Source organism: Harpia harpyja, chromosome 15, assembly GCF_026419915.1.
Source record: "Harpia harpyja isolate bHarHar1 chromosome 15, bHarHar1 primary haplotype, whole genome shotgun sequence".
Taxonomy (NCBI): domain Eukaryota; kingdom Metazoa; phylum Chordata; class Aves; order Accipitriformes; family Accipitridae; genus Harpia; species Harpia harpyja.
The window spans coordinates 3964324-3979395 of record NC_068954.1 but is presented as its reverse complement, the minus strand read 5'-3'; the positions used below and the strand labels follow the sequence as shown (position 1 = coordinate 3979395).

The window sequence follows — 15072 nt, the reverse complement described above, 5'->3', positions numbered from 1 at the left end:
CTCAGAACCAGTCAAACTATTTACACTGTTGTGTCACTGTGACAAAAAAAAAAAAAAGAGAGACATGTACAACCACTTTTGGTTTTGCATTGAGGCACACAGTATTCCTATAACACACAGCAGTGATTCCTGTAATCTCCACTGAGCACTTAACTCCACCAACCCACTGTCCCTAAGGAGCAAGTTCAACAGCCTCAAAGAAAACACCAAGACCTTCTCAGGATAACTAAGAGCATGGTTCAGAGACCGCCCAGACACTCTCCAGGAAAGGAGGAACACAGAAAGCCAGGTCACTCAGTGGCTGGGGAAGGATCCCCATCCCCTGACAGCACTTCAGGCTGGCACTGAGGACACCACCATGTAAGTCTCTTAAAACCACCTGAGGGTCCAAGAGTTCCCTTCATCACTGCATGCCCGAGGGGACACTGCTCCTTCTGGTAGATCTGAGGGTGCAGCCGTTTGCCACGCAGCTTGCTGTGCAGCCAGTCAGAGCTGAACTGAATGGCACAGTCAAGCAGATGCTCCAGATCCGAGAGAGCCAAGAGAGAGCCTTGTGTTAACGGATTGATCTTGGCCAGGTACAAGATCTCATTCTTAATGATGTTCCCTGGAAAGGGTCAGAAATAAGGAGACAATAAGGATATTTCTTATCAAGATAATGCATACCTATGGCTCCAATCTGCAACTTCTGCCTCAGGGATCAGACCTAGCAACGCCATTCCCCGTATCAGAGGTGGCATACAAAGAGTAGACTTACCTCTGGGATTGGACTGGAAGATGTTCTCTTCCCACTACCCTTGAAGCAGACCTCCCTTTCTTCCACAGTACAAGCCAATGCATAGTCACACACACAAAGACGGTTGGCTGTGCTCACGCAGTGCCCTCAAGAATCTGAAGCCTGTGGCTACAGACTGCAAGCCTTGTCCTCAGCAAGATGACCACATACCATCAGCTGGATCAACCAGAAGCCATAAGGCTAAGGAGCAAAAGGCTCAGACATGCAGCTCTGGATCTGTAGACATCCTACCCACCCACCTTCCTCCATTTCTTGCTCTACCACTATGCCCTGGAACTCACCCAGCCCTGAAAAATATCTTTGGTCTAAGAGGGTGTAGCAGATGGGATCAGGTGCACGGAGGGCATCCAGCGCCCGGCCACGGTGGAACTCCACAGACAGTATGTCAGAAGCAGGATCAGTCCTTGGAGAAGAGCACCAGTACATTCGGCAGTTGTAGAAAACAAGGAAGCCTCCACTCTCAAAGTGCAGAACCAGCCTGGAAGAAGCAGAGAAGTTGAAGTCTCTCATCAGAAACATCCCTGTTATATTTCTGCTCTGGCTGAAGAAACTTGCACAGGAAGAGCAGAAAGACACAGCAGCATAGCAATGGAGTGAAAAGCTACCAGAAGGTGAGAAAAGAGCCTGTACACGACGTAAGCTTAGGGAGGAACACACAGCAAGGCATCAGTCCTCACACATGCCTACCTATTCTCGTGAGAGCCAGGGAGACGTCTTGAAGTACCAGTCCCCCATGCCTATACCCTAGTCCAGCTATTCCTTCCCTGCAGTTTATCACTGCACATGCTTGTGTGCACAGGGTCACAGCAGGCACTCCAACACACCAGGCCACCATCTTAATGCAAGGCAGCCTCTTTAACAATTTCAGCCAAGAAACTTGGCTGTGAACCCACACAACCCGTGGACAACTGTTCCTTCTGCTGCTCCACGGTCCCTAGCTGAGAGACAGCAGCAGGCAGGGAGATGCATCAGCATCTTAGCTCTCCCCAGCAGGCAAGCCAGATGACCAAGGGCTCCAGCAGTAGGGTCCACAGTCAGGGAAACCGATGCTCAGAGTAGCACACAGAACCGACTACATCTGAATCTATTTGCATAGAAATAAAGCAATCCTTCAAAAGACTGCAGGATGGGGGAGCAGCAAGTGTGTCCCGACCAAGTACGCCGCATACACAGGGGCCAGGCAGGCACCCACCTTGGACATTATTAACCACTGGTGTTAAACAGTTCACAAGAGCAGAGTCCACGCTACCTTCCAGTATTTACCCCTTCCTTGTTCAGTACACTTCCAGTGGGACTTAGGACACAGACTGTAGCCCGTGTTTTCAACACACTGCTGCCTTTAACAGCATCACTCCAGCCTATGCTTCCAGCTGCCCTAGATGTATGGTATTTATCCAAGGCTTTTTTTAAACATGCAATTGGGAGAAACTGGCATTTTCAGGGCATGATTCACTCTGGCATCCTAAAAGTTCTCTCTTGGAATAAAAATCTTAACTGAGCTAGCACTGTGATCCCTAGGCTGGCAGGCAACATGCATCCCACAAGCGCTCTGTGGGTTCCCTGGTTGAACACACCCCACACCCACTCATGCCATCTCTCATGCTTCCTTATCTTAAGAATCATCAGAGAAAAAACAGGGCTAAGAGCAAGAGCATCCCCCCACAAATTTAGTTTGAGACAGAAGAGTGCCTCGCCAGGATGCGAGGCAGGGAGAAAGCAGAGTTTGTGAGGACTCCACTAAATACCTGGGTATAGGGTCCTTCCAGTCCCCCCTCTTATTGGCTTTGTTTGCTGTTGAGAACTCATTTGCCCGAATACTGCCAAACAAGCCAAAGTGGAAGCGCAGCCAGTTGCCTGGACCCTCTGCTGTATCTGGGACTTCAGATCTTGAGTGCTGGAGTTCCTGCAGCTCCTTATCCTGGGGATATATCTGTGGAGCACAAACCTGTTCTTGCCCTCCCTGGGCAGGAGAACTTGCCTCACTAGCCGCCTCTGTTTGCAGCACTGTCTCTTCTGCAGTTGGTCCTAAGGGACCTTCAGCTGCCACAAATGCCAGGTACAAGTTCTTCCCATGAACCTGAGAGGAAAAAAAAAAAGGCAGGATGGACTGAGGATCCATGTAACATCTGGCTGTTTCCATAGAAGTGACTATTTTCTACAACCTCTTTCAGATAGAAGGCACATCACCCCACCCTGAACACGGGTCATTAGCATCTAAGCCATTCCCATCAGAGCTGCAGTCATCCTCTCAGCATCCCTTCTTTGTCTACATGAAGCACAAGGTGTTCGGATGCCACTCCAGTGCGAGCCCCTCCCAGAGGCTCCTGTCAGGCCAAAGAGACACACCAGGACAGACACTCAGGGTTTCAAAGTCTGTCATCACTGCTTCTCATTTGTCTCCCCACTTTGTGGTGGCCTTAAGTGTCTCAGGCTTGGATGACCTAACTCAAGGGTGGCTCCGAAGCCACAGGCTAGCCACAAATCACTGTTGAACAGCTCACATCTATGCCCCTGGCTGAGACTATCATGTAATCAGAGGTGAGGCTGCACTAGCATTTGGTCAGTCAAGTCCAAATCATCATCTGAGGGAAGTCAGGCAAGCGAAGCCCCCAGCAGGACTGACCCAGCATGACTGTCTCACAAGTGCCCACAGCATAGACAGTTCAACCTAGCCAGGTGAAACTCTGCACTCTGGTACAAGGGAAGCAACTGTGCAAGTTCACAGCTGAAGGAAACAAGGCTGCTGCTTCTGACACCCACATGAAGAAATCAACTCTCATCTTCTACCAAAAACCCTCACCAACACCTACTCCTTATCCCTCGAGAGGCACAGAACCAGTGCATTAGCATGATTGACTCAAAACTGCAAATAATTCTGGGCATCTCCATGTCTAGCCACATCACTACAACAGCCTCTCCTCACAGTAACCTTGATCCCAAACTTTGCAACACAGAGAAGTACTCCAAAATGTGCATTCACAACGCTTTGGCCACATGCACCTATTTTGTGGCTACAAACAAAGCCAGTGGTCCATCTCAAACACAAGCTTGGTGTCATTCTGAGGTTATGCACCTTCTGTGACCCAGATGCAGGACAACAGTGGTTTGGTTCATACTTATCCCGAACCGTTAAGTTCATCTTTAGTACAGCTCACCTGGGAGTCCTGGAGCCTCAGGGCATTCAGGTCATTCACATTGATCTTCCGGCTGCTTCCCCCCACCTTGACCACCACTTGTCCTACAAAAGGGGAGGTCAGCAGCTGGAACTTCCTCACCAATGGGCCCTCTGGCATCTCCAGCAGCTGTTGAGGGAATAGCAGGTCCCTTGGTGCCCTAGACTTGAAGGAAAGTTGCAACTCAGAAATACACAAAACCAGTCAGAGGCTGAGCTCGCCACAATCTCCTCACCCCGTCCCTGTGGCAAAGTCCATGGAGAGAAACAGGTTCCTTTCAGGCCCAGGGAGGTGGGGGAATTTCTGTCCTTGGAGATATTAATAATTCAATCAAATAAGTCCCAGAGCAACCTGCTCTAACGATAGTTTTCACCCCACAAGCAGGAATTTGGCTTGGGGATCTCCAGAAGTCCTTTCCTAATGCAGGTTCTCCAGGAGTCATAGAGGACCTTAAATTAGACTGTTCAGCATCTCTCTCCTCACCAGGAACAAGAGCTCACCTAACTCCAACCATTCCCTCAGTTACAGCCTTGATGTCCCAGTACAAAGGAGGAAGGCAATCTTGCATATATATTAATGAACCAGAATCAAGGCAGGCCAGTGAGCCATCCTTTTCCTGATACAGCCACCAAGGCAAGCACGGCTCCCCGATCAGCCCTGGAGTTACCTCTCCCCTCCCCTTGCTTTACCAGCTGCTTGCCCCACTGACCACAATGGCATGGGGCCAGTTAGGGAGCACTCATACACTCTACTAGCAGCATTGGGGATCAGAATACTCCGGATAAGGGGGAGATGAAGCAGCATGATCCTACAGCATCTGGTAGCTCCCTGCAGGAAGTCACACCAGTACATAAGAAGTTATTTCTGGCATGAAACCCCAGCGACATAATGTGACACAAGTCACTCGCAGTTCTTCTGAGGACTTCTGCCAGGACTGGGTGTACAAGAAAGCAGGCTCCAGGACAAGGAAAGCACAGTTTGGCTTTCATCCCACAGTGCCAATTCCCCCTGCAGACTAATCCCAGAGGCTCAGCTTCGAACTCCACAGCACTCGGTACAAGGCTCGGAGCTACCTGGCACAGCTCTGAGAGTGCTTGATGTGAAAATCAACAGCAACATTGTGCATGGTGTCCCACCAGAAGAGGCATTCCCACTTCACTCTAGCATCTCAGCTTCTCCGCTGCCTGGGCTAGCTCAGATACAGCAGCCCACAGCAACTGTGAAACCAAAGCCTTTGGTACCACATGCTCCTGCCACAGCAAGGGGACATCCTTGTCCACCGAAGCTTTTAGCCTAGAAGAGGCTTTTAAGCCAGCAGCCACCTCCACAGGGCTGTGAACAGCAGCGAGGTATGGACATACCCTCAACAGGAGCAGGCAAGGCAGCATGGCTGTAAAAGCCTTCATGTCCTGCAGCACAAACCAAAGCCCTTCTGGAAGGGCTCAAGAGGAAAACATGTCAGGGAATGTTACCTGGATCCAAGACATGAAATTGAAAATATTAATTGGTCATACAGGCTAGCTTTCCCAGGAGTAAAAGACTGAGCTTTATTCCTGTGTCTCCTAGGGCATGGGATAATTATTTACAGGCCTGTTCCAGTTTCACCCAAAACAGCTGCATATTGTGTTCAGACTTTAGTCAAAAGGCAATTGCAGATCAAGAGTCAGCTAAAGAGATGCTCCTGCTGCCAAAGGCACCGGCAGCCATCTGGATCCCTGGGAGCAGCATTCGGCCGCTGGTCATCCAAGGGGTCTGCCCATGCCCCAGACCCTCTGGGTCTTCCTCCTGACTATCCAGGCACTGGCTTCACATCAGGCAGCAGGGAATGAGCCCCAGGACAGATCACACAGCCCAGAGCCCAAGGAAGCTCATCACCTGCAGAGCTGCACAGCTCCAATTGCTGCTGATTCAGTTCACAACAGGCTCTTTGTGAGAGTACAAGTGCTGAGCACTTTGTAAGGTTTTAATGCGCACACTCCCCCAGCTGTAGCCACTCTGGACAGCACAGTAACACTCCTCTTCAAGAGGAGAGCCTGCCCTTTCCCCCAGGGCTTCAGAAGAACTAGCATCTGTTGTCTCTGGTCTCCTCCTTCTCTCCATCGACCTTCCTACTTCACCTTTTCACTCCAAACCCACTTCAGGCTCTGCCAAAACGCTTCCTCCTCCAAGGAGGAAGAGGAGGATAACAAGCCCCAGCCCTCTGTAGGGCATGACACCCACCTCCCCAAGAGCATGACCACTGCACCCCAGAGCCTGTCCCAGCAAGCCACCTGAGCTGGTACCACTACAGCTCCCATGTATGGGAATCCTCCCCATGTATGGGCTCATTTCCAGTCCTTGTCCTCAGAGAGAAGCCAAGCACCCACACCAGAACAAGGCTGCCAAGTTCATCCACCTCAACCCAGCTTTACCTGCATACCCACCCTGCCAGCTCACCTGTACCCAGGGATTGCAGACCCACACCCCACTGCAGAGGAAGCCCCACCATGGCTTCAAACCCCTGCACAAGGCTCCTGCAGGGACTTCAAGACACAGCCCTGACGTGCAACTTGGGGGGGGGGGGGGGAATGGGGTGTGTGTGCAGAGATCCCCATCTTCTCACACTCAGCCAAGCATCAATTTCCAGCTCTCCAAAACAACTGAGCCCAGAGTTTCCACCCCATTTCCCCCCAGGGCAGTGGAGGCACTCATTGCACTCCCCCCAGGGCCCACATCCAGCCCTCAAGCCACTGCCCTTCCCTTATGCGTGCACCTGGGGGGGCACACCATGCAGCCTTTCTCCCCTACTTCATTGCCCCCTTCTGCTCCTCCACGCTCCAGAGCCCTTCCTCTGCCCCCAGCTCCCCTTCCAACACCCCCAGCCACCTCCCACAGCATCTCTACCCTCTCCATAACCAACCCACACACCCTCAACACCACCTCCCACACCCAAAACCCTTCTACCCACCCACCCACTTTTATAGGGGAGGAGGACCCTGCCCCCAATTGCAGGGAAGCTTCCCAATTGGCTGGTAGGGGAGGAATGGGTGGAGTTTCAAGGGCTAGCCATGCTCACCCCACCAGCTGTCTAGGAACTGGTTGGACTGGGAAGGAAGCTGGGCGCCTTGGGAGGCAGGTTGGGTGTTTTTAGGAGGGCTGTGTTTAGCCACCTCCACCCTCTGCAGAAGCGCAGCCCTTGCTGGCAATGGGATTTTGGCTTGAGGCTGGTGTCTCCGAGTTCAGCTGGAAGCATTCAAGCTGAACAACAGGCTACTATGCAAAACCACGGCAGTGAGCAGACCAAAAAGGTAAGTCACGATGGCAGTAAAGTGCCCTGAGGAGGTTTTCCCCTCTCCGCTGTGCTAGGGGGATTACCTGCTGCATGGAAAACATATTGGGTGCTTTTCCCCCTTTGTATTAAAATCATAGAATGGTTTGGATTGGAAGGGACTTTAAAGATCACCTAGTTCTAACCCCCCTGCCACGGGCAGGGACACCTTCCACTAAATCAGGTTGCTCAAAGCCTCATCCAGCCTGGCCTTCAATTGCTCCGTTGCTGCGTCTGTCACTTCTGGTGTTTGTCATCCTGTGTCGACCATCCCCGTTCCTACCTCAAGAAGGGGCTCAGTGTGACTCTGGACTTGGAGGCAACGTTCAGTCTCCTGTAATGACTCATTGCTTGGGAGTCCCCAAATCTGAGCAATTAATTTACCAATGATATTGCCTCTCATTAGAAACTAACATTTGTTTGGAAAAACATTTCCACCATGGGGGGGGTCAAACACTGGAACAGGAACCTGGAGAGGCTGTAGGATTTCCATCCTCGGGGATATTCAACACTTGACTGAACAGGACCCTGAGAAACCTGATCTAGTCCCTTCTGATTTAAATTACACTGTAATTCTATCATTATGACCTCCCCAGGACAGGACCCATTGCACCATTGCTTCTTCAGGTGCACTGCAAATGTGATCATTTACCCCCAGCCCTCCCCAAGAAGCCCATGAGGGTAGTCAGAGTCAAGCAGCAGCCTTCTGTTTTTATTATCATTGTTTTATTTCCATTAGTTCTAAAGGTGTAGAAGTTACGTGGATTGGTAGCCATACTACTTCATAATATATAGTTTTTTAGATCTTTAAATAATTACAGCTTGTTCAGTTGGTTGGTTTCCCTCTCCCCCTTACAAATAAGTGTCTGTTTCCATGGGACCTTCCCAGATGACCTAGGAAGCTTCAAACTTTATACATGGCGGGGGGGTGGGGAAGCAAAACAAAGCACCACCCCTGACATAGTCACAGCTTCAATGTTATATTAAGAGTTGTTGATCGGTTTTAAAGCTCCCTTGCAATATTCCTGAGCTCCCCCTGATTGCGCCCTCTCCAGTCCGCCCATAAGACTGCAAGCGAAATATGGATCTCTTCTGATCAATTTACAAAAGAAGAACTGAAGTGATTCAAGATATTGCACTTCCACAAAGAGGAAAGACATTTAGAAATGGTTAAATGACCTTTCTACCCCTCTGGCTCCCCGTCCTGGTTCTTGTCTGCTCGTTTCACTCTGGTGACCACTGAGCCATTGCAAAGGTCTGGCTTGGCACAATCAACGCTTGTGCTGCAAACCCTTCGACATCAAAATTTGTATGTATGATTAGTGATGACCTCTAAGGGAACAAATCCCACAAATGCATTTATATACGTGCTTAAGTGTTTTTCAGGACTGGGCCCTTCCCTCTTAAGCCTCAGGGCAGGGATGGTTCTTGGTCCTGCATTTGTGTAGGACCTGGCCTGGTATGTTCCTCATTAGGTTCTTCAGCCATACTGCAATGAAATAAATTATAGTAATAATAATAGCAAAAATTATCTTGCCTAATAATTGTATCCAATTTCATTAGCAAAACAGGCTCTAAATGCCTCCCCCGTCATGGGAAGGAAAGCAGAGCTCAGATGGAACCCAGAATTTTGTAAGTTGCCCCTCCTGCTAGAATGAGCTGAGTGTCCTGAAACTGGTAGCACTTTTATCCTCTAGTCCTGTGAGTATCCCTTCATCTGTCACTTCTGGTGTCACCCTGTGTTGGCCATCCCAGCTCCTACGTACAAGGGGCTCTGTGTGACTCCTGGGCTTGGAGACAACATTCAGTCTCCTGCAGTGACTCATTACTTGGGAGTCCCCAAGTCTGAGCAATTAATTTACCAATGATTTTGCCTCTCATTAGAATCTAATGTTTATTTGGGAAAACATTTCCACCATGAGGGTGGTGAACAGCTCTACAACAGTTTTGGATGATTGAAAAGAACAACAGAACCAGGTGTATCTGAACTTCTACTGCTTGTGGTGCAAAAGGGGGGACAAAAGAGCCAATTTCTACCACTAAAAAGAGCCAAGTTGTCCTCATAGCTGCCAGAGCCTCACCTTCTTAATGCAGACATCTTGTTCTGTTACCAGGGTCCTTGTAAATGCTCCTGACTGTGTTTCAAGAATTATTTTTAAGGCTTTGAGGAAGGCTGAGAACCAGTTAACAAATCTCTACCATGGTCATTTAGATAACCTGAGGGATCATAAGGCAGGCTTATGTCCTGCAGGGTTTTTCCCCTCTTGCATTGTGAGCAGATCCCTTTATGGCATTGCAGAGTGTGTTTTAAGGGCAGGAGAAAAATTCAGCCAGGGAGTTTAGCTTTGAGGGCAGTAGGAGGAGTGCAGTGATAAGGCAAGGTGGACAGAGCCTCTGGGAGCATCTCTATGGAAAGAGAAATGGGGTGTGTGGTTGGTCTGGACTTTAGCTCCTCTTCAGGGAGCCACCTGCTCCCCTCCCCCTCAGGCTGTCCAGGGTGGTTCTAGGTATCTCAAATGTGTGCATTAGCCAAGTGGCATCTTTGTGGTGCATGCTTCTCTGTTACGGACAGGAATTCACAGCCAGATCCCAAGGGAGCTCAATTGCCATTTACAAAGGAATATAGTTCAAGGAGGAGGCTGGCTAAAGACCTGCGTGCCCGGGGAGAAATGCCTTTATGTTTCCACCCCAAATTCGTATTTTTAGGTGCTATTTCTGGCCTCTTCTCTGCAGCCTACCAGGCCTGAGCAGAATCACATAATTTCATTTATTTTTATTCATGTTTCATGAATATCTTTTTCTTGTCTGTAATGAGGATAGACCCTGCATTAGCTCAACAAGACAGAGTGGAAGCTCTGGTGCAAACACCATCCAGCCATTCCCATGGCATCACTGCCATGGTGTTTTTCTCTGGGGAGTGCAGAGGGTCTGTCACTCCTCCAAAACCCTGCAAATCTGAGTTGCACAGGGCACAGGGAATGTGGAAGGGTCCAGGTCTCTACTGTGACTCCAGTCCCAGTCTTTATCACGACCAGTCCAGTTGAATCCTTCTCCTTAAAGAAGCTTTTCTACCATCAGGAGGAAAGTGGCGAGTTCAAGCAAAGACAATACAATGCCATTCTGTTGCTTCAAACATGTATGTGGCTCTCCTCTTCGCCAAGCCATGTATCTTGGTGTTTGGGTGGAAACACTCTGTGGGAATGTTAAACAGCAGGAGACAGAGGATGGCACGTTTGGGAGGGATGCACAATCCCTCTTCTAGATTTTCACTTTGTAGTTCCGTACTCGAGTTCTGGATGCAGGGAGGAAAAGAAAGGAGCTGGAAAGGCAAGAAGGGTAACAGAGTTTGGGAGTGGACAGAAACAAGAGTGGAGAATCTTGTAGGATGAGGTCTCCCAGAAATTCTCTGCCTGGACAGGCAAAGCTGTCCCTCCTCAGAAATGTCAATGAAAACATCATGACAAGCAACTGGTGAAGCACTTAGACTGCACAGGGGAGCTGTGGCATCTGCGATGCTGGAGTTTGTTAAGCCCATGCTAGAGAAAGAGCAGTCAGGGCTAGGTTAGGTAGAATTGATCCCTTTGGGAAAAGGGAATAAGTCAGTGAGCTCTCAGCATCTATTCCAACTCCATTTGCTAGGATTCCCTGGTTGCTGAGAGCCTTATGGGCAAGAAAAAACATGAGTCTTGTTTAATACTCATGCATGAATGGAGTTACGCATCTCTTGCAGGCAAGCAAGTCTATGCACATGCTTGGTAAAAAAAACGGCCCCTGCCTACCTCCATTAGAGGCTGAAGCGTTTGCTTGTTGCAAAAGGTGAAATCCTAAAGGGTTAGATGTGTGAAATGGTCATGAGCCAGCTGTTAGGGGGAAGGTGGGCACTCACAGTACAGCCAAAAATAAATGACAATCAGATTTCATCAATGACATCAAAACCAACATAAAAGTATGCAAAATAATTAAATTAACTGTCTTAAAAGCAATGGCACAGCAGCGTTAGAAGAGCATCTTTCACTTGCTGTGCTCTTGAATAATCTCTAAGCCTGGCTTGTAGCTATCCACAAGGGAAGAGCCCAGCAATTTCCTCCAGGATTTGATGATGAACATGGGTCTTCTCTACCTGCTTCCAGAAGGTTCCTCTTTCCAAAAGCCCCCTTTGACTTTGGACAGACCTTCTCCAGGCTCAGCCAACAACCTTTTGGAAACACAGTCCCATGATTTTGTAATGATAAATAGGAAAGGAGTTACTATTAAATACAGACATTCATTAGCTTTTCAGACCATCTAGGAAAATGAAGACAATGCTCTAGATGTGTGAGCTGAGGATGGGGGAGCGGGGGCGTCTCTTTTTTTTTCTGCCCTAGGTCATATCAAATCCACTAAAGCCACCACAGCATGTCTAGTGAAGTCTGTTCAACAAACTGTTCTAGAACTGGCTCCCTTTGGTGGAAGATCACTGAATTTGGGTAATGAGAAGATGGTGGCATTTTCTTCTGGTCGGGAAAAGAATGGATGGTAACAGAAGAAAAACGGTGTCTCTGCTCCACCATTGTCGGAGTCTTAAATGCCAGATATTTTTAAATAAACAAAACTCAAGAACTGTGTCCATCTTTGTGTTTCTGGCTATTTCATAGAAGGTGGTGACAATCAAATAGAGAGGCTCATTTAAATTGGGAAAAAAGGCTTCAAATCCGTTAGTTACTTTGAGATTTGAGTCTTCTCTGTTCGTTGTATAAGAGCTCTCCTACACCTCAGATAAGTCCTCTTTTACCTCTTTGCTGGAACATCTCACAAGGGGAGAGAAGGCAGGAGAGCAGGGGAGGTGGGAAACAACATCGACTTGATGGTTACATGGCATCTTCTTCATTTCTCAAGCGGATCAGCCTGAAGTTCATGGGTGGAAGACCAGGTTATGCAGTTATGATGTCCCCATGGTTTTCAGCTAACACCAGGCTGTTCCAGGAGTCCTGTTTGGAGCTGGTTTGTGGAGACTGGCTGATAGCTGACTGGTAAGCCTGCGGGGAAAGCTTCAGAGCTGAAATCGCAGGGTGAATAGATGATCCATGTCCGGACATGGCAGAGACCGAGAATGCCTATGGAAGAAGAACAATCCTGTGAACAAAGCTTCAAACCATAGAGGACCATATGAATACCTTTATGGGGGGCTGGTGCTATGGTAATAACATGTCTGTGGATTTGCTGTAGAGCTGCAGATAGCAGCTTATGCATGATACTTTGGACAGGCTCTTTCCTTCTTGTTCTAGACCCTGTTCTTTCCTACTGCTGCATACAGGATATCTTGTTCCCTTCTAAATGTCAGAAATGATCAGTTTACCTCCCAAGGCTTGAGATTTCATTGGTCTGGGGCTCTCCTAGCTTTTGAATGGCCTCCTATGGATTGTAAGACACATTAACAGTGCTGCAAAGTGCTGCAGGTGCAGGATCAGTCCAGAACACTCAGCCACGTATTTTTTCTCCAGGGAGAAAACTGGAGTTCCCTGTATGAACCCAAAAGGAGAGCAACTATCACATAGCGCTGTCTCTTAGTCATGCTGTGCAATGGGGATCATAAACCGAGGCACAGTTATTAAACCTGCACACAGATCAGCTTCCAGATCTGGGTGTTGCTCAGCAGGATACGCACCTTGTGGGGATGCAGTGCTGGTCCCAAGACATCTAGTGGTGGATATGGTACAGAGCACACCACTTGACCCTGCAGCTCTCTGCCATCACGCTGGCTTGCTTTACCTTCGCAGGGACTTGACTCAAGTTAGATTTGGGCTGTGTGAGTTTATTCTCCTCACACTGAGTTTCTCATATCGCTCAACACACAGCCAGCCAGTGCAGAGAAAGTAGGGTAATATTGCCAAATATTTTCCTTGCTCAAGACAGATCAGATCAAATCATAAAAAGGGAATGGGCATTTTCTTGCTGTGGGACCTATATAGCTGTCCAGCTAGACGGAATTTCATGTTTTCAACAAAGCTACTACTTCTTCTTGTCCGTTCAGAACTGCAATACATCATTAAAAAGCTATATTGTGCTGTAGACATGGTGACAAGAATGTGGGGTTTTGCCCCATACCAGAGGATAGATCTCACTGTGAACTCCTAGACCCCTGGGTTGAAAATAGGCAGCCTTTTTCCACAGAGGTTTTGAGGATGCTCTTCTCACCACGTCTACCGTCCTAGTTCCCATCTTTGTCCCACTACCAACATCTCCCCTCTGTACCTGAGAAATTGGGCTGGCGTGCCCGTAATGAGATGAGAGCCCAGGTTCTGTTTTTATGGGGCGCATTTCCTCAGTGGTCGTGGCGCTGCTGCTGCTGCTGGTGGAGCTGGTGGTCGGGGTAAGACTCTCACTGCTGGATGGACCTGTGAGAAAGCAGACAGTAAACTGTGCTCTTCTCAAAGACCTTTCATTGCAGAGCTGTACCCACCCACCCAAAGTTACTGTAGGTAAAAATGAAAAAAAAAAGAAATAGTGGGAAGGGCTTTGTTGCTGCTGAAAGGCATTCACACATCCCCCATTTTTTAAGAATCAGCCCATTTTGTTGTTGGGTGTCTGACTCACAGGACGTGATGGTCAGAAACAGAAGTGCACACACATATACACATACAATAAACTCCCCCGTTCAACAATTACCTGCTGGCGTCTTTGCTTTGTTAACGTTCTTTGGCTTGCGCTTCCTCGTCTGAATGCCCTCTTTTCTCATTGCTAAAGGCCTTGGAACCTATAGACCCAAATATAAAAGCACATTGGTTTCTGTATGTCCATAACGTCATCTAGGATAATGCGATTCCAGCTCTACCTTGTAGGCTCCATGAAAACCAGCTGATTTAATTGAAAGCAACAACAAGATGGAGCCTAAATTCACTGGTCAGTGGTGCTGTGTGAAGAGATATGTCAAAGCTACAAGATGTGCCTCCAAATGGGAATAGATAGGCTTTTCACACCATAGGTGTCTAGTGTTTTAAGGCCAGGAGGGAAAAACAGCTCATCTGATTTACTTTCCTGTTTAACTCAGAGCAGAAGATGTCTTCCTGGCTAATGCCTGCGTTCTGGAAGGGTACCAAGTCTGTGTGAGGAGATCTCCCTTAGAAACTGATCCCACTGAGGTAGTCACCCTCACAGTCAGAAACACACTGGGATTTTTAGGAAGAATTGGTGGGTTAGGTAAGGCTTCCCCTCATCCACCTTGTCTTCCAGCTTTGACTTATCTCTTATGAATGCTCTTCCATCCACTCTGAAGCATGGGACATCATTGAGAGCATGGATACTTATAAAAACCCTAGGAGGAGCAATGAGAAGCAGAACTGGGGTTTGCTACTAAGCAATCGCCAGGGTGTTGAAGGCCTCTGTCTCTGCCATGGGGCTGGCCTGTTGCCACTAACTGATGGGAGAAGGACCGGAGATTTGCATCTTGAAGTCCTGCTATGCCTTGGACTCCAGTAGGACTCTTCTAGATATATATTAGACATGACATAGATACATGAAACCCCCACTGACAGGAAGAGACTATCTGGATACCTGTGCAAGAAAAGTCATCTATCAGTCCCACGACCAGTCTACACCCAAGTCTTAGCTGGGATCTGACACCCCGTATGGAGGAGCACAGCTCTTCTTTGTGCTTCTGACTCATTTTTCACTGAAGTGCCTGAATTTAGGTGGGAAGGATCTGGGCCTAGTTTTATTGGGTTTTAAGACTTGGATGCAAAGGGTAGCAAATTAGTATGTGAGAAATGCCCTGCATCCATCAGCCGTTGCCAGTATTAAACATGATGTAATGTTGAGGG

General features: G+C 48.4%; 2 protein-coding genes across 5 annotated transcripts in view; both read right to left on the bottom strand.

Moving 5' to 3' along the window:
• Nucleotides 1-281: 281 nt before the first annotated feature.
• On the bottom strand, nucleotides 282-4089 carry NEIL2 (nei like DNA glycosylase 2). 2 transcript variants are annotated; one of them, XM_052810286.1, is made up of 4 exons: nucleotides 3952-4089; nucleotides 2542-2873; nucleotides 1078-1274; nucleotides 282-607 (listed from the first exon to the last, which is right to left on the bottom strand). In XM_052810286.1, the coding sequence occupies exons 1-4, from the start codon at nucleotides 4087-4089 to the stop codon at nucleotides 291-293; spliced, it is 984 nt and encodes a 327-aa protein (XP_052666246.1). In that variant the 3' UTR covers nucleotides 282-290. The 2 variants fall into 2 exon arrangements, with proteins under 2 accessions (XP_052666246.1, XP_052666247.1); XM_052810287.1 differs by lacking the exon at nucleotides 2542-2873 and having other exon boundaries at nucleotides 1078-1299; nucleotides 3945-4089.
• Nucleotides 4090-7980: 3891 nt separating this feature from the next.
• The window catches only part of GATA4 (GATA binding protein 4), a 30063-nt gene continuing 22971 nt past the window's right edge, over nucleotides 7981-15072 (bottom strand). For all 3 annotated transcript variants that reach the window (XM_052810086.1, XM_052810084.1, XM_052810085.1), the window contains 3 exons: nucleotides 13922-14009; nucleotides 13508-13650; nucleotides 7981-12369 (listed from right to left, as the gene is read on the bottom strand). In XM_052810086.1, the coding sequence (XP_052666046.1) occupies nucleotides 12187-12369; nucleotides 13508-13650; nucleotides 13922-14009 (414 nt within the window). In that variant the 3' untranslated portion in view covers nucleotides 7981-12186. The remainder of the gene's footprint in view (nucleotides 12370-13507; nucleotides 13651-13921; nucleotides 14010-15072) is intronic.

What these genes read in the sequence shown, in the direction of transcription:
- NEIL2 (XM_052810286.1), bottom strand. Translation starts at nt 4,089, where the DNA reads ATGCCAGAGGGCCCATTGGTGAGGAAGTTCCAGCTGCTGACCTCCCCT. An exon ending in TGAGGCTCCAGGACTCCCAG is followed by an intron (nt 2,874 to 3,951) that starts GTGAGCTGTACT and finishes TTTTCCTCTCAG; the next exon opens with GTTCATGGGAAGAACTTGTA. An exon ending in TGGAAGGACCCTATACCCAG is followed by an intron (nt 1,275 to 2,541) that starts GTATTTAGTGGA and finishes TGCTTCTTCCAG; the next exon opens with GCTGGTTCTGCACTTTGAGA.